Raw genomic sequence first — 19,876 nt, forward strand, 5'->3', positions numbered from 1 at the left:
TGTGAGTCCACAGCACTTTGACCTGTTCCTGTGCAGAAGGTGGTCTCTGGAAGTGCTACCCAGCTCGCCTAGCCCAGTCGGGGCTGAAGTGGATGAGTCCAGTTAGTGGCACTGGCTCAAGGGCGATGCTGACAGTTTTATCGTGTTTTTAATATTCTGTTGGGAGCTGCCGAGAGTGGCTGGGGAAACACAGCCAGATGGGTGGGGTATAAATAACGACGACGACGACAATGATGATAATAATAATAATACAGTGGTACCTCGGGTTAAGAACTTAATTCATTCCGGAGGTCCGTTCTTAACCTGAAGAACCACTTTAGCTAATGGGGCCTCCTGCTGTCGTTGCACCACCACTGCACGAGATCTGTTCTCATCCTGAAGCAAAATTCTTAACCCGAGGCACTATTTCTGGGTTAGCGGAGTCTGTAACCTGAAGCGTATGTAACCTAAAGCATATGTAACCCGAGGTACCACTGTAAAAGAATCCTCTGCCCCACTGAAGCCATTTCTGTGGGAAAGAGTTGCAGGAGACAGGGGTAGGACCTAAGGGGTGGAAATGAGTAGAAGTATCTATGGAGCCTCTCAGCCAGTGGAAAATCTATTGATGACTGTGGACAACAAGAGAAAGACTAGGCCATGGCCTTGGAGGGCTCAGAATCTTGCCCCACTTTGCCTAATAGAGGAGCCGCCACCGTCCATAAATCATCTTAAGAGTTAGGGATGAGCTGTAAGGTGGCCAAGTTTGCTGAAGATACTAAATTGTTCAGTGTCATTAAAACAAAAAGACATGGCAAAGGGCTCCAAACCAGCAAATGTGAAATAATGAACGTGGGCACAAAAGAATCTTAATTTCACAGGGTCTGAAGTGGCAGTGATTGACCAGTAATGAGACCTTGGGGTTGTAGTGAATGCTCATTGAAGATGTTTGGCCCAGTGGGCAGCCGCTGTGAAAAAAGCCAATCCCATGCCTGGGAACGTTATTAAAGGAATTTTAAAAGAAACATGATATCATACTGTCTTAATACAAATCTGTAATGCACCTGCTTTCGGAGTACTGCGTACAGTCATAATTATTTATTAGAATTTCTGGTAGCCTCACGAGGACGTTGTAGAGTTGGAAAAGGTCCAGAACGGGCAATCAGAATGATCAAGGGGAAGCTGCAAGTTTCCTAGGAGGAAAAGTTACAGCATTTGGAGCTTTTCAGAGAAAAGCAAGGAAGAAGGGATGTGATAGAAGTTTATAAAATTATGCATGGCATGGAGAAAATAAGAGAAAATATTTTCTCCCTCTCTCGTAACACTAGAACTTGTGGACACCCAATGAAGCGAAATGATGGAAGATTAGGAAAGAGAAAGGAATTTACTTCTTCATGCAGTGCATAAACTAGACCTGAAGGAGCGTCTCCACCCTCATTGCTCAGCCATGAGGTCCAGCTCCGAGGGTCTTCTGGCGGTTCCCTCACTGCGAGAAGTGAAGTTACAGGGAACCAGGCAGAGGGCCTTCTCGGTAGTGGCACCTGCCCTGTGGAACGCGCTTGCATCAGATGTCAAGGAAATAAACAAGTACCGGTACGTATCTGACTTTAGAACACATCTGAAGGCAGCCCTGTTTAGGGAAGTTTTTAATGTTTGATGTTTTATTGTTTTTTATATTCTGTTGGGAACCGCCCAGAGTGGTTGGGGAAACCCAGCCAGATGGGCATCTTAATAATAATAATAATAATAATAATAATAATAATAATAATAATAAACAAACAAACAACTATGGAACTCACTCCTGCAGGAGGCAGTAACGGCCACCAAAGTTGGATGACTTTAAAAAAGGATTAAACAAATTCAAGGAAGACAAGGCTGTTGAGGGTGACTAGCCACAATAAAATATAGCAATCTCCACTGCCAGAGGAAGTTACTGGGAACTGAAGATGGGCAGAGTGCTGCTGTGCTCATGCAGACCTCTGAAAGAGCTAGACCAGTCATCCCCAACCTCCGGTCCTCCAGATGTTTTGGACTACAATTCCCATCATCCCTGAGCACTGGTCCTGTTCGCTAGGGATCATGGGAGTTGTAGGCCGAAACATCTGGAGGGCCAGAGGTTGGGGGTGACTGAACTAGACGGTTTAGCAGGCTGCCCTTACATTTTTTCAGTCCATCGGAATGAGGGCTCTTCAACCTGTGCTAATTTGCAGGGAACCAAGTCAGCAGGATGCTAGCCTAGCACACGGTAGACTTTACTACTGGAAAAAAACACCAGGCGAAGCTGTCGCCCAAGCAAGCGAGATCTGTGCTTAACATGCCTCAGGTGTTCCAGCTCAAGGAATGTAATTCACACCGGGAAGAGGGAAGGTACTGCGAGGAAAAGGTCAGGCGCTTGATCACGGCACCAAAACACTCCTGCAATATAGTGAAGCCTTTATTTTGCTGGGGAGGATTAATCAATCTCTTAAGAGGGCAGATGTCTTACCTCACCCTTCGGAAGGGCGTTCCAATCCCATCTCACTTCAGAGGGCAACTGGGTTCCACCTGAGACCCACGTGGTTCTGCTCCCCACAGGCGAGAAAGAAGATGAGCAATCCTCTCAGCTTCCTCCAGAATCCCAAATGCCCATTTGCTTCCCAAGCGCGAGAGACCATGTAGTCTTTTTTCCCTGGCTCTACTTTCCAGGGCTTTGAGCCGTGAGTCCATTTCTCTTTCTCTCTGTGCATCCTCCGGGTCGTTTTCATGTTTTCTGGGAATCTAGGACCCCTTCCCTCTTCAAGCTGCAGCCCTGCTCTGTTCGTTTACAGTGTGTACAGCGCAGGTTTACAGCACCATCAGCCAACACAACACTGTTTACGTCAATCCATCCGCGCACATAAAGCGAGGAATATAAACCTTAAGATAAACTGTGCTGCATTTCTTCCTCTTCCCACCATCACTGCAAGCTATCAGAATCAATAACACCATGAAGAGGAGTTGCTGCACTTTGCCAGTGTAATTTGCCTATTAAAAGACTCGGTGGTAATCGGTATTGCATTGCTAATTATTTAAAATTGGTTCCATAAACAAGCTACACAAGTGCAACTGTGCTTCACGGCAACTTGTCCGTTGCCCTAAAAACCTGGGTAAAATGCAGCAGAGTTGGTGCAATGCACGTGGTTTTAAGAGCATGTACAAGGATACCATAAACTTAATGCTAAGTTCTTTTCTTTGCTGTGACTGTATTGTATAATAGAAATTTATTTTTAAAAGCCTTTTTATTATTATTTGTTAAATTTCTGTACCACTTTTCATCCGAGGATCGCAGGGGGGTTTACAATTAAAAACTCAAAAATGCGTAACATAGTAATAAGACAAATACCCACCACCCACTTTAAAAGGTCATAGATTGTTTAATTAGCCAAAGGCCTGCCAGCACCAGGTGAGTCTCCCCGGGGAAAGCATTCTAAAAATAGGCAGCCACTGCAGAAAAGACCAATTCTTGTGTTGCCACCTCCCAGACCTCTCATGGAGGAGGCACACGAAAAAGGGCCTCAGATAACGATTGCAGGGTCTGGGTCGGTTCCTATGGAGAGAGGAAGTCAGGCCAGGACTGGCGTTATATGATCAAACCGTCTTGCCCCAGTGAGCAACCTGGCTGCTGAATTCTGCACCAGCTGAAGTTTCTGAACCATCTTCAGAGGCAGCCCCATGTACAACACATTGCAGTAATATTGGCTGATTGATGAGGCCAGAGATTAATTCCTTTCTCTTCTGCAGTGCCAGGGAAACTGGCAACCGGAACAGAATTTTCTTTCTGGCGGGGGAACAAGAGGATCCAATTCACTGAAGCTGCTCCTTCTCGGGCCAATGGATAGAGACGGGCTTGTTCTCTCCTTGCCATGCTGTTCTTCCTTGAAGTCTCTCAATTTCTTGGTTCCCGGGTTGGTGGCAGAGGCCAGTGTCCTCCTCAGTCCCAGGGCATGAGATTTTACAGGTCTCTTTGGATTCTGTGAGCGAACTGGGAAAGTATACCATTGTATACCAGCTATGGAATTCAACTTCTTGCTAGAAAATCAATAAATCCCAGCTTTTATTATTATAATAATAATTTATACCCCACCCATCTGGCTGGGTTTCCCCAGCCACTCTGGGCGGCTTCCAACAGAATATTAAAATACAATAACCTATTAAACATTAAAAGCTTCCCTAAACAGGGCTGCCATCAGATGTCTAATAAACATCTGGTAGTTGTTTTCCTCTTTGACATCTGGTGGGAGGGCATTCCACAGGGCAGGTGCTACTACCGAGAAGGCCCTCTGCCTGGTTCCCTGTAACTCTTCTCGCAGCGAGGGAACCGCCAGAAGGCCCTCGGAGCTGGACCTCAGTGTCCAGGCAGAACGATGGGGGTGGAGACGCTCCTTCAGGTATTCTAGACCGAGGCTGTTTAGGGCTTTCATTAACCCCCCCAACCTCTAAGTCAGAAAGGATGGAGCAAAGAGTATTGGTGCAAAGACTGATAAATTCACAGAAGACACATTCAGAGACAATATGCCACTGGACTTCCGGGTTAGCGCCAACATCTAATGGCGGATTCCCTCCGAGCTCCGGAGGGGATCGGCTCAGTAGGGATCGGGTTCTACCGCGCCGGCGACGCGGGGACCCTTAAAAACCACAGGCGCGGATGCCTGTGGACGTGGTGACTCGGCGGGCACCATTAGCGCCCCCCCGACCCGCAAAGGAGCCTTTTTAAAGGCTTCGGAACGGGGGACGGGGAGCGGCGCGGTGCTGAGAGTCTTATGCTTCCCCTGCTGAGCGAAGCCGCATGCCATGGATGGAGAGCGCTGACTTTTTCCTTTAAACATTCGGACTAAAAAGCAACAACCTGTGAGTAACAAGCAAATTGGGCTTAAAAGGGAAATTTTCTTTTTTTAAATTCGGTACGATCGGGGGTGGTGTAAAAAGGAAGTCCGCCCCCCCCCCCCGTCTTGTAGACAATCTAAAGCAAGGACCAGATAACTAAAGTTGAGAGAAACATCTTTGTCTTTTTGGAAGAAAAATCATTATCTTCGCGATTGGACAGTACAACTAATTTTGCTGGAGGATAAGAGCCGGTTTAGGCTAAAGTGTAACCCCCCGAGATCCGGGAGTGATCCGGAGAGAGACTGTCAAAAGATTCAGAAGACTTTGACAGCTGTCAAATTAGCTGTCAAAGTTGGGGAACAAAAGGAAACTTTGTTTTTGGTACTCTGCTGGCTAGACTTTCTTTAACTTGGATACAAATTGTCGGGAAGAAAGGAAAATAAACTACATTTGACTTTTGGATTGATACTGGAAAGATACTAAGTAAACAGAATCCCTCTAGAGGGAAGTTTGAGATATTGCAAGAAATGGCTGCAAGTGGAAAAATACTCACTGAGCTGAATAGGACTTTTTATCTCCTGGGAAAGCTCAAGGACCAGAGTGATATTTTGACTACAAAGATAACAACATTGAATGAAAAAGTAAAAGATCTTTTGGGAACAGGAAGAGATTTGACACAAGCCATTGTTACTGAACCAAAAGCCCTTGAAGTTGGAACAGAAGCTGCTGCAGCTGGGGAAATGAAATTTGATAAACCCCAAGAGACATGTGAGGATTTTCTGGAAAATGAAGGTGAAGCCACAATGTTGCGGAAGACCAAGCTAGACCAGAGGCCTGGTAGCATAAATTTGATCAAGATGGAGGCTGGAGCTTTAGGGACATATAGATTTAAAAGACTTAAGAAATATAATCTGAGCTCCACTCTTAAATACAGAGGCCTGCCTGGAAGAAAATTGGACATTATTGGGACAGAGCTTCTTCAAGAGTGGGTGTTGAAAATAAAGGACTGTCAAAAAAACCGGCAGAGAGAAATTGAGAGAGGTTTAAAAGCCTCAGAAGTTTGGGATCCAGGTTGAGAATAGATGGACTGATGGTCATTGGTTTTGGGATCAAAACCGGGAAAGGGTGGGTGGGATTTGGGAATCCAAAGGGTGTTAAAACATAAATTTGCTAAGCTCTTTTTTATAAGTAACCTTTTTTTTTCTTTTTTGCAATTTTTATGGAATGTGGGAAAATCGTGGAAGGGAAAGTTAGGTCGACTTTAGGAAAAAAGTTTAAGATTAAGTTAAAATTGGGTTTTTTAAATTAAGTGGATATAAGGTTTTAAAAATAAATCGAGGAACGAAAGAAAGAAGAAAAGGAAAACAATAGCATGATCTAATTAAACTATTAAGTTAAGGCTGAGAAATAAGCTAAGAACTTGTTGAGCGGAGAATAATGAAATTATAATACAGAAGGGGGAGGTGCGAGGAGGTCGGGGAAACAAGGTTTAAGAAAAAAATTATTGAAACTATACCTGTTTTTTGTTTGTGCATGTTTGTATGTTTGTGTGTGTTTATATGTATAAATTGAAACTTTAATAAATATCATAAAAAAAAGACAATATGCCACTGAACAACAGTTGCTGGAGAACAAGAGCAGGATGAGAATTGCATGCCCTGCTTGAGGGTTCCCTAGAAGCAGAATGCTGCACTGGATAGACCTTCTCATCTCATGCCAGCAGGTGCTAAACCAGAGGGCTATAAGATGGATTTCTAGTAGGAAGGTTTTTTGTTTTTTTTTTTAATAATTTTTTATTGATTTTCCAATTTTATCGACACAACAACACTAAATAATACATACAACAACAGACACACACAAAAAACATAAATCCTACTTTCTTAACCTCCTTTTCGCAAGCCTCTTTTCTCGGACTTCCCCATACCTTCCCCTTTTTGCATCCTAGTTTCACAATTTTTCAGCAACTCTTTTAGCCAATTAAAATTTAAACTTATTCTCCTTTTCAATATCACATTAAATCAAAAAGAATAAATATAGCTGTAATTATACATCTTCCTTTCCCTTCACACTTTAACACTCCTCAATTTTATAGCGATTTTTAAGATATACTTTAAACTTCTTCCAATCTTCCTCCACAGTTTCTTTCTCCTGGTCGCGGATTCTGCCGGTCATTTCTGCCAGTCCCATAAAGTCGATCACTTTCGCCTGCCATTCTTCCAGCGTGGGTAGCTCTTGTATCTTCCAATACTTTGCTAGTAGAATCCTTGCTGCCGTTGTGGCATACATAAAAAAGATCTTGTCCCTCCTTGGCACCAGCTGGCCCACCATACCCAAAAGAAATGCCTCTGGTTTTTTATGAAAAGTACATTTAAGTACTTTCTTAATTTCATTATAAATCATTTCCCAGAAAGCTTTAATCTTTGGTGGACCTTTGGTCCACCAAAGGTGAAAGAAGGTACCTTCAGTCTCATTACATTTCCAGCATTTATTATTGGGCAAATGATAAATCTTAGCAAGCTTGACTGGGGTCATGTACCACCTGTAAATCATTTTCATAATGTTTTCTCTTAAGGCATTGCAAGCCGTAAATTTTATACCTGTGGTCCACAACTGTTCCCAGTCAGCAAACATAATGTCGTGTCCTAGGTCCTGTGCCCATCTAACCATTGCTGATTTAACAGTTTCATCAATTGTATTCCACTTCAACAGCAAGTTATACATCTTTGATAGGTTCTTAGTATTGGATTCTAACAATTCAGTTTCTAATTTCGATTTTTCCACCTGGAACCCAATTTTCCTGTCTTGTTTAAAGGCCTCCATTATTTGATAATAATGGAGCCAATCTCGTACCTTGGACTTTATCTTCTCAAAGCTCTGTAATTTAAATTCGCCACTTTCTATTTCTAAAATCTCATAATATTTTGGCCAATTAATTCTCGTGTTTAGCTTCTTCACCTCTTTAGCCTCCATTGGTGATAACCACCTGGGAGTTTTATTTTCCAACAAATCCTTATACCGAGTCCAAACATTATATAATGCTTTCCTGACAATATGGTTTTTGAAACCCTTGTGCACTTTAACCTTGCCATACCAGATATATGCATGCCAACCAAACATGTTATTAAAACCTTCCAAATCCAGAATGTCTGCGTTTTCAAGTAGTAGCCAGTCTTTCAACCAGCAGAAAGCTGCCGATTCATAGTACAGTCTTAAGTCTGGCAGGGCAAATCCCCCTCTTTCTTTTGAATCAGTAAGTATCTTAAAGTTTATTCTGGGCTTTTTGCCCTGCCAGACAAATTTAGATATATCTTTCTGCCACTTCTTGAAGTAATTCAGTTTATCCACAATTTGTAATGTCTGAAACATCTAGTAAGAAGGTTTTGAGACGCCCAGCATACCTCTTTGCTCCTTGTACCTCTAGATGAGAAGATTAAAATAAGGTTTTTTTTTAAAAAAAGCAGTCCAGTTTCATATAGCCTGGAGAAGAGGAGGTTAAGGGGTGATATGATAGCCATGTTCAAATATATAAAAGGATGTCACATAGAGGAGGGAGAAAGGTTGTTTTCTGCTGCTCCAGAGAAGCGGACACAGAGCAATGGATCCAAACTACAAGAAAGAAGATTCCACCTAAACATTAGGAAGAACTTCCTTACAGTAAGAGCTGTTTGACAGTGGAATTTGCTGCCAAGGAGTGTGGTGGAGTCTCCTTCTTTGGAGGTCTTTAAGCAGAGGCTTGACAACCATATGTCAGGAGTGCTCTGATGGTGTTTCCTGCCTGGCAGGGGGTTGGACTCGATGGCCCTTGTGGTCTCTTCCAACTCTATGATTCTATAAAGGTAGTGTAATGGTTATATGGGGTTGCTCGTGCGTAAGTTGCCGCCACTCCTGGCTAGGTGGCCTGGTTAAACCTTTCCTGGCTGGACAGCCCTTCACTTCGTGGCTGTTCAGTCGCTAGCAGAATCCATCAGTGGAATCCAGCAAAGAAGCTCTTTGACGCCAAGTCGCTGCCTACTTTCCCTGCGCGGAAGTCTTCTGCGCAGGGTGGGTTTGGGCAGCAGAGGACCTGTGCTCTCCTCGCTGGTCTCCTACGAAGAGTCCTGGAGCCTCCTCTCTGCTTCCCCCATCGCCCCCCCCCTCTATCCCTGGTGTAGCGCTGATTATCTTCCCCAGCCGGAGACCTGCCTCTCTCCTTGCTTGGCCCCTCTCCAGCATCGCTGTGGAGCCTCGCCTCCTCCGCTAGTTGCGATGGCAGTTCCCTGACAGGTAGCATCAGACAGCAACTGCAGAATGCACAGAGACACAGATGTAAAGCGCTAAATTTGAGAAGCGTGCTCCTTATGTCATAGCACAGCCCCTGCAAAATTCTCCTGCCCACCCATAAAAAGTGACACACCCCCCCCCCACTTCCAAGAATACAGAGCAGTTGTAGTTGGCTCAGAAGCAAAGAGAGAGAAAAGGGCGAGAACTAAAGGTCTGACAAGATTTGGAACGCAAGATAAAAACCGGAACGTGATCTGCTTATCTGGAATGAAGCCACGATGGCAATTATTACTAGCTGAAAATATCAGGCCATACTGAGAGAAACAGATAAAAGACGCGGGGGTGGGGGCACGACAAATTAGGAGGAAAGAAAGAGAATTAGGAGGTGAGAAAGAAGAGAAGAAGAAGAAGAAGAAGAAGAAGAGTTTGGATTTGATATCCCGCCTTTCACTCCCCTTCAGGAGTCTCAAAGCGGCTAACATTCTCCTTTCCCTTCCTCCCCCACAACAAACACTCTGTGAGGTGAGTGGGGCTGAGAGACTTCAGAGAAGTGTGACTGGCCCAAGGTCACCCAGCAGCTGCATGTGGAGGAGCGGAGACTCGAACCCGGTTCCCCAGATTACAAGACTACCGCTCTTAACCACTGCACCACACCACCAAAATGTCTTTGCCCTAGCAAAATAAGAAGTCCTGCAAATAAAATCTCACTTGAGAGGAAGAAGTTTGATTTTATAAAATTAGTAACTTTACTTCAAAAATTTGTTCAGCGAAATGTTGCTATAAAACACCTTACCAGTTAGTAATCCAAAGCAGGTCTGTCAAAATGACATACATACTCATTGCCACCAGTAATGAGACAGCAATTAGCTTCTTTGTACAGAATCTCTAGAAACTGCCCAAATTTCAGTTCAATGTTAGAAGCATGCACATTCACAGCAAAACAAACAAAACAAACAAAAAACAACAACCCAATTCTGCTTGTTTTGGTAGAATTTGAGAGTATACAATTAAATGACTGAAATTGCAGGTGGGCTAGTGCAGATCGTAGACAAATTGGTGATTTTGTTGGTGCCCAGACATCTTAACACACTTGGTATTCTGATTCCAATTATTAAAATGATTTAATTTTATTTGAGTAAGTTGATGAAAGAGGTTTCTAGTAAGATGGAGAGGTGGGCATTACTTAAAAATTAGCATTTGGGGATAAGGTTAATAAATGAAAGATGAATATATTGCCACAGGTAATATATGTACTTTGTGGTATTTCATTATATATTCCCCAAGCATATCTTTGGAAATTTATTGGGCTAATTGGGAATTTATTTGGGACAATTCTCCACCATATTTTTTACTTAAAGAGACTCCACCTGCCAGTATTTGAATTTTCCAGATACGGAAAATCTTGTGGAAGATTCTGGCCTGCGTAATACCAGCGCATGAAGCTAAGGCACGCTGCTTTCTGGGAAACTCAATCTTAAGCTTCCACAGCAATCTGCAAAGAAAACAGCTGGGAATACAACCAAGCAGCGCTAATAAGTAGCAAGAGAAGCAGGTGGATGGAAACCGGGGAGCCTCCAAGTCTACACAGGCTGCGTAGTGGAAGAAACAAGGAATGGGGAGTCCTGGGAAATAGGGGTGTGTGTGTGTGTGTGTGTGTGTGTGTGTGTGTTGCTCCTTGACTCTGTGCCAAGCTTGAGGCTTGCTCCTGGAAGGAGGGAGAGAAATTTTTGCAAATTATGCAATCCATTTCCCATTGAAGAAGGCGAACGCTTCTCAGGCTGGGAATCTCACCAATTAATTTTGCTCAAACTCTTGCTTGTTCAGAGGACCGGAATGCCACTGGCATTAGGAGCAGAGAAAACTTGGGATCATTGACCTCGCTGGCCAGAGTCGATAGCTGATTTGCAGCAGGAGATTTGCACCTGTCAAATGGCGTGTGGCAAACATAGCCAGATATTACACATCCTTCCTAAAAGGCAGCCTCCTTTTGTCCTTGGCGGCATTCTTTTTCCTCTTCTTGCTCAGGAAGCCCTCCAGCTTCCCACTCCTCTTCAGCTCTTTGTACTTCTCAGCCAGTTCCAATTTCCGCTTATCAGCTGCAAAGCACAAAAGGGAAAGTGGCCTTAATTCAAGCCAGCCATGTTCAGAATGTCACTAGCAATTCCCATCCCTAACTCAAGCTCCCTCTTCCACTCCCAGTCCTCTCCCATCTTTTAATAGTCCCATGATTAAAAAAAAGAAAATCCACATTGATGACTGCACACCCCCTCAGTAAAAGTCACCATCCAGTCCCTTTGCTTTGTATTATTCCCCAGTTCAAAGTGTCAGTGCCGACCATCTCCAATATACAAACCAAGCAGAGGAGAGGAACATGACAGACTTTCTTCATAGAAGGTAAACAGGGTCAGGGCAAGACTATCAGGTGCTCAAGGTCACACAGAATTTGGGTCAAACCAGGACAAACCCAGAAGTGCAGCTACGACTCTGATCAGTTTGTTTAACTGACTCCCATCGAGCCCTGTCTTAAAAGGATTTCTTCCTTCTGTTCAAGAGTCACACCATTGCAGACACTGCTGTGAACCAATTTATAGACAGTGGTGTAGCGTGGGTTGCCAGGAGGGGATGGATGGGAGGCTGGGAGGGGAGGGGATGGATGGGAGGCTGGGAAACAGACAGAGTACGCATGCTCATTCAACTGCCTAGCAGTGCCCCTGTCACCCAGGAGATCGCAGCCACAGAGATAAGAGTTGCTCCATTGCATGGAGAGGTCACTTCCTGGTTCGCAGGGAGAAACCGTTTTCAACAGAGCCTAGCGACAGAAGCACGCAGCTGTATTGAGGCAGCACCGGGTGTTGACATTTTGCGCCCGAGCCAATCGCCCCTGTGCCCCCCGCCAGCTATGCCACTGCATCAGCAACAGGTCCCCTATTTGACAGCATTTATTAATGCCAGACGGAAAGTCAAGGCTCGAACGGTGCCAACACTTACACTTCTTTAGATAGAAGGGCTTCTTTCCTTGCTGGGCCAGCTCCCTCTGCTGCCTCTTCAAGGCCAGCTCCTTTTCTCTCTCCTTCTGTTGTTTCCTCTGTATCTCTTCCTGCTGAGTCTAAGAAGCAAAGATGAGCAAGTTGCAAACATGCCACGGCTGGCCAGTGTCAACGTTTCTCCTCTCCCCAATCTCACTGGCCTCACTGGAACTTTCCACTGAATGGCGGCTCCAGGCTTTGGGCCTGCCTGCAGCGTCTCCAAAGGAAACCTGAGCTGCTCCTAATTCCCCGCGGCCCCAACTCACCATTTGCTTGAGGAGCTGCTGCAACTTGGTTTGCCGCTCCACATTTCGGCTTTTCTTCAGGTGCTTCTGAACTATCTGCAGGGGGGAAAGAGGGGAATGCACTGAAAGGGAAGTCGCCTTTCAACCCAGGACTCTGAGGTAAAAAGGGATGTCCACAAAGGCTTTCTCTCCTTCTAGGCAGGTTTCACTCAACGTGAGTAGCTGCAGCCATTACCTCTTTCTCCTTCTTCCTGAGATCGTTCAAGAAACCATACGTCTTTTCAAAGATTTCTGGCTTATACTCCCCAGAGAGGTCATCAAAGCGAGGATCTCGAGGTACCTGGGGAGGAGGAAAGAGAAGCGAGCACTAAAATTTGAACACTGCCCAAAAGTGGTGTCTTTCTTCTTGGGCACCCATCATTACTCTTGTCTTTCAGGAGCAAGCCGAATCTGTATCATTCCTGTCACACTCAGTGGCCCTTGCCTCATGCAGCACTGCACTGAGCACTGCTTACTAAGTCAAATCAAATCAAATCAAATTTATTTACGGCTATTAGCCCATAAAATGTGTACAAACCTAAAAGCACAGAAACATAAAAACCAATACATCTAACAACAGAAGGGGAACACCACGATGCAAGGGTGGGTCATTGAGCAGTGACAAATAACAGCTTGGGGCCCGGAAAGATCCAAGGGACGGTTCCCAGAGAAAGGAGAACTGGAGACGAGATCCGTCATGCACTCTCATCATAACTGTCCGATTAGTTTTTGTTGTTGATGTTGTTTTTTGGTGGTTTTTGTGTGTGAGATAACCGCATTCAGGAATCTCGCCACCTGCAGAGTTACAGAAGGATCTGTATCCTGCAAAAGCAGTGCGGCATGTGACTCAACAGGCCTGCCAACCAAGCGCAGTAAAGCAGGACCCAGGAATTTAGTCCTGGCTATGCTATGTAAGGGACAGTTGAACATTATATGTGGAAGAGATTCAACTGTTTTCCCGTCACACTCGCATAGCGGAGACACCAAACCCTTGGAAAATCTGTGGCTCAGCAGGTTCGATGGAAAAACATTGAACCTTGTACGAATAAATGCAAGTCGGTGTGGTACAGATGAAAGAGATGACATATATGATGGAAGGCCAAGTGGAGGCCAAGTACTCCTCCCAAGTAATTTTCATTCATCCCCTCCAAGTAATTCTCAGTTGTGTTACTCAAATATTTTCCTTTTCTTTTCTCTTCTACCCATGTTTTTTGTCCACGGACACAAGGCTATTTTCTTCCCTTTTTTATTAATTTGCAAATTTAACAAAGAAAATGAAAAAAATTAAAACCAGGAAAAGGGGAGGAATGAAATAATGTTGAAGAGAGAAAAAACAACAACTCACCTTCTTTTTAACAGGCACAACTCGTCTTAGATAGGGGACGGGCTTCTTGGCTGAAATTTCCAGAGGTCTGTGGGAGAGAGAGATAGAGAGTACATACTTAGGAAAGAGAAGCCTGGGGTTATATCCTATCCTTGGGTGGGTTGATTCTCAGAACCATCTCTCAAGATGCGAAACTCAAATGCTGCGCCAGTGTTTTGCTTGTTTTCCCTCCGCACTGTTGACCCCTAGAAACTTTTGGAAACTAAGAGACTGCTATGTGCAAGGAATTTAAAGCCACTTGGAAAGCAGTGTGTGTTATGTAATATGACAAGAGAAGAGATTAAAGGGAAAAGTACATTAACGCAGGACTGGATTCAATCTTCTGAATTTTGGAACAAGATGTATTACTACTAGAAGAGTTTATAATAGATATTAAGGCTAACTACATGATGTATGTGTTTCCTTATATTTATTGCTATGTATATATTAAGGGCTGTCAACAGATTATAAAAGTTTAGTTGATAAATAGTCTGGCCTTTAACCAATTATTGATTAATCATTACATTTAAATACTAGAGCCTTAGTATAGATGCCTTTTTGAGATATTGAAGGAAATGCAAGGTATCTGTTTACTGAATTGTAAGTTACCACTCACTGTTAGAAAGAAAAGGGCTCTTTAACATTGCCTTCCCTCCATTCCAAGAGGGAAAATGTAACTTCAAAGAACAAGAGTGTCCTGAATTTTCATCCCCAATAATTTAACAGCCACCTTTATTTACATCAAGAGAGTACTCCGAAACACAACAGCGTAAGCCTATATCCTACTGTGTACAATGGACCTTACTTCCAAGTATATTTGCTAAGGATTGCAGTTTAGAGCTTTAGTTAACTACTCTACTAACGAAAGCATCCATGTCCTGTTTACAGAAAATTGTGACATGCATATTATTAGTGAGCAGTGTTAGAAACTTACTGGGCGCCAAATGGCACCTTCGAAGTACAGTGGTACTTCGGGTTAAGTATTTAATTCATTCCGGAGGCCCGTTCTTAACCTGAAACTGTTCTTAACCTGAAGCACCACTTTAGCTAATGGGGCCTCCTGCTGCCGCCACGCCGCCGGAGCACGATTTCTGTTCTCATCCTGAAGCCAAGTTCTTAACCTGAGGTACTATTTCTGGGTTAGTGGAGTCTGTAACCTGAAGCGTATGTAACCTGAAGGGTATGTAACCCGAGGTACCACTGTACTTTACAGACGTCACAACAGAATGTCTATTGGACTAGATGACCCTTGGGGTCCCTTCCAACACTACAATTCCATGATTCTCTAATCTCAACTACATCGCTTGACTGTAGCTTGCTCTTACAACAATTCACTTGAAAGGAGAAACAAACACAGGGGAAATGGAATTAAACAGGGTTTGAAATTAGCAGGGTGCCAAGCACATTTTGCGCCTAAAGATTCTCCATTTCCGAGCCCCTCAAAAAGTCTGGGTGCCATTTTTTTGCGCCTGGCTGTCAGTCAAGGATTACTGAACTGTATGTGATTTGAAGCCTTGAAGTATATGTTAAGGAAAGAGTAGACTGTTTTGAAAACCGTATTGTACCAATATTTTATTGTATCCACCAAATTAAGCACGGGTGCATCCACACGCCCGCTGGGTCTGCACTCCTATGCAGAATGGGAGGATGTAAAGACGGAAAGCGAAGAAAACATTTCGATTCCGCTGGCATGGGTGGATTCCAATGCGACTGATTGTATTGCGGTGATTGCAATCTGTATGGCAAATTAATTATATAATCAGTGGGTAAAAGAGGGAAAAGTGCTAATTAAAAAACAAAAAAACCAAAAGCAGCTTCCCGGGCTGTGTGCATCTAATTAAGTGCTCTTATCATTCCGTCCCCTTTCACCTGCATTCATTGCCTTTTAAGAGGCCGTCTTTTTCTTCAGAATTGCAGGGCGCAAACCGCAAGTCATTATGTGTACGCTACTCTGAATAAAGGTCAGGGAGCAAAGTTTCAGACAAAATAATATAATCTCTAATGAGATTTTGCTTTTCTGATGTTCAAAGTCACGATTTTGGTTTGAAATGGTGGTCCCTAGCCTTTATCGGTATATCACAGGGTTCTGCTACCAGCTGTATAAGATGCAAGTTTTCATCCCAAGACCCAAAGTCAGATAAATTTGGATGGAAATATTTTTTGATTGATGGAATGACACCGACATCTCTCTGGAAGTGGATCCACCCCAAGCTACTTTTAGATATTCAAAATCTCTCTAGTATCCAGAATTGCCTTTTATCATCAGCTCCGGCAGATTATTTATTCCTGATCAATGGCTCCGGCTTAAAACCAGGGGTGGGAAGGCTTTGCCCCCACCCATATCGTTAGATTCCAACTCCCATCAGCCCCATCCTGTGTGGACAATAGACTGGAATGATGGGAGTTGTGGTTCAGAAACACCTGGAATGCCACAGATTCCTCATCCCTGGCTCTGGAAACCATCGTTCAATTTGTAATCTCTTGGCTGAGCTACTGCAATATGCTATATCTGGGGCTTCTGTAGAGTATTCAAAAGCTGTTCTTCGTGCAAAACCCAGCAGCCCATTAATTAACGTCAAGGAACACTTGGGATTATGCAACGCTGTATCTGCTTCGACCACCAATTGGCTTCCATGCCCTTTCCAAAAATGCTGACATTACCCTTTCAAGTCCTAAACAACCTGAGCTCAGGGAAAGCACGTGAGCTTGTCTCTCAGTAAAAATCAGCAAAGGAGACCCTCTTCTGACAACAGCCCCACTTAGAAAAGGTCAAGGATCAGGGCTTTCTCAGTCGTTGCTTCTGTTTTATGGGATGCAATGAACGAAAGGTGCCCAGATTTATTACAATTTGCAAAGTTTTGGTTTTTTAAATCCTCTTTGGCCCAACGTTTCACCTGTAGCTTGATGTTAAATGAGTTTTAACATTGCTGTGTTCTTAAAACTTTGTATCCATGAATAACCACAGTTATTGTTCAAGTGGTAAGAAGAAAGAACTAAACATCACTCACGTCTTGTATTTACTAAGCCTACAACTTACATACATTTAACTTGTACACATTCAGCTTTATGCGTGAGACAAAAAATAAAAAAATAAAAAAATGACGCCCCCCCCCAACCTGCCGTTGAACCGAACATGTTTTGACGACATGCAATTTTGGCTTTGGGCACAATCCCCAGAACATAACCCCAGCGTCAGTTGGGGGCTTACTGTACGTTAGAACTGTTTTCACTCCAGCTGCAGCTGAGCACTTCAGTGGAAAGGCAGGCTATAAAAAGCAGTAAATACTGGAATAAACTTATGCAAAGCAGGAGTTCGGAAAAGGTCTCCACTTTAGCAATAAATGGTTCCAGCGCCCCGTTCGCTACCTCTCTCCAACCTACTGAATTACCACCTTCAAAGCATTTTCAACCCACACCGCCCAATTATTCAGAAGACAAAAGCAGGTGATGAACCTAAAATATTCTCTCCAAAATGGATTGGTCCAGTAAAGTCAACATATCACTTATTTGGTGCCTTTTACTCCCTGGACTGACGTGGCGCCATCGCTATGCCAACATAAATTTTAATGAGCCGCCGTAGAAATCCTTTGAAAATATGACACCTAGACCCTCTTCGGCAGTGACATTAACCAAGTCACACTCCTGTTGTGCTTCGCAACCGCCAGCCTTCAGACGCGGCAGAAAAAGCAGCGCATCGCGGGAAACAGACGGCTCTCTATGAAACAGCCTTATTTAGAGAGATACACCAAATTCCCTCAGGAGAAGTGCAAACTGATAAAATTATGAGGAGTGGAGAAAACAAGTAAGCTAATCTTCTGCACCAACAGCCCATGAACGGCTCGATGAAGTTAATTATATTTTTATTAGCTAGCTGAAAAGACAGCACCCTTACCAGAATTGTGAGAGTACTGTGAAGTTTCGCAGGCAGAGCTGCCAGTTCTTGATCCGGATGCGGCACCTATTGCTGTAACAGCCCCGGGGCAGCAAAACATTATTTGAGTGTGGTGTCCCAGCTGCCCCATTGCAACATTTCTCCTCCAGGTTTGAAGTAGCAACGGGATTCTGCTTTCTGCAGCAGGCAAATGAGCAACATTTAGGCTCATACCCAACAAAGTTGTCCTGTAAGCACAAGGAGTTCAACCTGTGCTCCTTCTCATCTCCCTATGTACACAACCCAGATCTGTTCTAGGGTTCCCCCCAACCCTAGAGAGCAGATTTGGGGGTGGGCAAAGGAATCCCATTGTGCAGGCAGCAGTCCTTGCATGAATAGGATGACTTTGTTAGATACAAGCCAGAGAATGGACCGCAGCAGCAGGGCAGGAGCTGTCATTCCAGACACCATGTAGGAATTCACAAACTAGCCAGGCTCCTGCAGACACCTCTTGCTTTTCGCTTCCATAACATACTGGTTTCCAATGAGCACGTGGAAGATTTTATAAAGCTTGCTCACTTTTTAAAAAATATTGCGGTGTTATGTTGCTTGCTTCTGAATCCAATTTCATTCAAGAATGCACCACTGAACAGGATAGAATTTGGGGAGCATTCCCTTAAAGTCGAGAGGGTTCCTTTCAAACAAACACACACACAAATACCTAGCTGATTTGATTCCAGCTGCACTGGGGCTTTTGTAGAAAGGCTCTCTCAAAAGGCTTTGGAGAGATAAAAATAGAAATAAGCAACCCATAATAGAAGAGGCATTTTGAAAGGCTTATATAGCATTGTCTGGAAAGCCAGAGAGAGCTTCAGGTAAAAGGTGAAGTATCAGCACAATATATTAACAGAGGGTGGGGAGGGGAGAGAGAAGAGAAGCAGAGAAAGTTGGAAACAGATGAGAGAGAACTGATGAAGGAAAGCACAGGTGTCTCTTGGATGGGACACTTGGACGACTGAAACCTGGCTTCAGGACGATGAACAAAGGGCAACGAACACACAGCAAAATGGAGAGAACTGCGGGGAGGTGTCCGAGGAGGGAATACAGTGACGATTTGCATCCATGTCTGCTTTAATGTTTAAATTACTCATCACATTGATGGCATTTTACAGAATACAGTGGTACCTCGGGTTAAGTACTTAATTCGTTCCAGAGGTCCGTTCTTAACCTGAAATTGTTCTTAACCTGAAGCACCACTTTAGCTAATGGGGCCTCCCACTGCCGCCGCTCCGCCGGAGAACGATTTCTGTTCTCATCCTGAAGCAAAGTTCTTAACCCGAGGTAATATTTCTGGGTTAGCGGAGTCTGTAATCTGAAGTGTATGTAACCTGAAGTACCATTGTACACCAAAGTGTGAGAGACTTGGAACACAAACGGGGCCAAAGAGTCACATAAATGGTTTCCAGAGAGGCTTAGGAAGAAGGAAGTAAATTAATCACAGCAAGGTTATAAAAATGCATCGAGAGCAAGGTAGCAGCTCCAGTGGTGAAGACCGTAAAGCAGACACTTAAGGCTGTTATTTCTTCAGGTAAGTCCATGCTACCACCCGCTCTCCCAGAGGGAGCCCTCTGGTTAAATTCCAATTCCTTCTTTCCAGGATGAATGCATTCTGCTCCAATAGCTCTCCAGAGGCAGCTCAGAAATCTCTACGCCCTTCACCAAGCAGAAAAGCCCATGCGCAAGTTCGATAATTGCTAACTTGAGAGCTCACTCTCAAGTAAGGAAGAGCAGGTTGGCAGACTTCACCTGAGCCCAGGGGAATGCTGTTCTCTTTTGGGGAAAGCACAACAGGGAAACACATTTACCCGTGCTTGTTTGGACGCTGCTTCTTCTCTGCTTGTGTGACATTTACTGCCCTTTTCCCAGTAGTCATCTGCTGATAAGCCTTGGTCCCAACTCGATTTCTCAACTGCAGCAGCTCCTCAAAAGACATCGAAGACCATTCTGGGGGAAAGATAAAAATGAGACACCCGCAAACAAATGTCAGTCTTTGGATTATTCAAACTCCTCCTGCCTGCCCAACCTGCTTCATGACATGTTGAATGCTACTGTCTTTTTTTGCATTCAGATTGCAAGGGCAGCTGCAGGTAAACACCTTGTGATTCATGCAAGTGCCACCACAAAAACCCTGCACACCCACCCAGTGCTCAATCTCACAGCCCCTTCAAAGACACACTAAACTGCCCTGCCAATG

General features: G+C 44.1%; 1 protein-coding gene across 1 annotated transcript in view; it reads right to left on the reverse strand.

Moving 5' to 3' along the window:
- Positions 1-9,800: 9,800 nt before the first annotated feature.
- RRP36 (ribosomal RNA processing 36) overlaps positions 9,801-19,876 on the reverse strand; it is a 30,410-nt gene continuing 20,334 nt past the window's right edge. Inside the window, exons 3-8 of the mRNA XM_083733698.1 lie at positions 19,488-19,626; positions 13,734-13,800; positions 12,585-12,689; positions 12,371-12,445; positions 12,067-12,184; positions 9,801-11,174 (exon numbers count right to left, since the gene is read on the reverse strand). Of these exons, the coding sequence (XP_083589824.1) occupies positions 11,035-11,174; positions 12,067-12,184; positions 12,371-12,445; positions 12,585-12,689; positions 13,734-13,800; positions 19,488-19,626 (644 nt within the window). The 3' untranslated portion in view covers positions 9,801-11,034. The remainder of the gene's footprint in view (positions 11,175-12,066; positions 12,185-12,370; positions 12,446-12,584; positions 12,690-13,733; positions 13,801-19,487; positions 19,627-19,876) is intronic.

Source organism: Podarcis gaigeae, assembly GCF_964106915.1.
Source record: "Podarcis gaigeae genome assembly, chromosome: 3".
NCBI lineage: Eukaryota > Metazoa > Chordata > Lepidosauria > Squamata > Lacertidae > Podarcis > Podarcis gaigeae.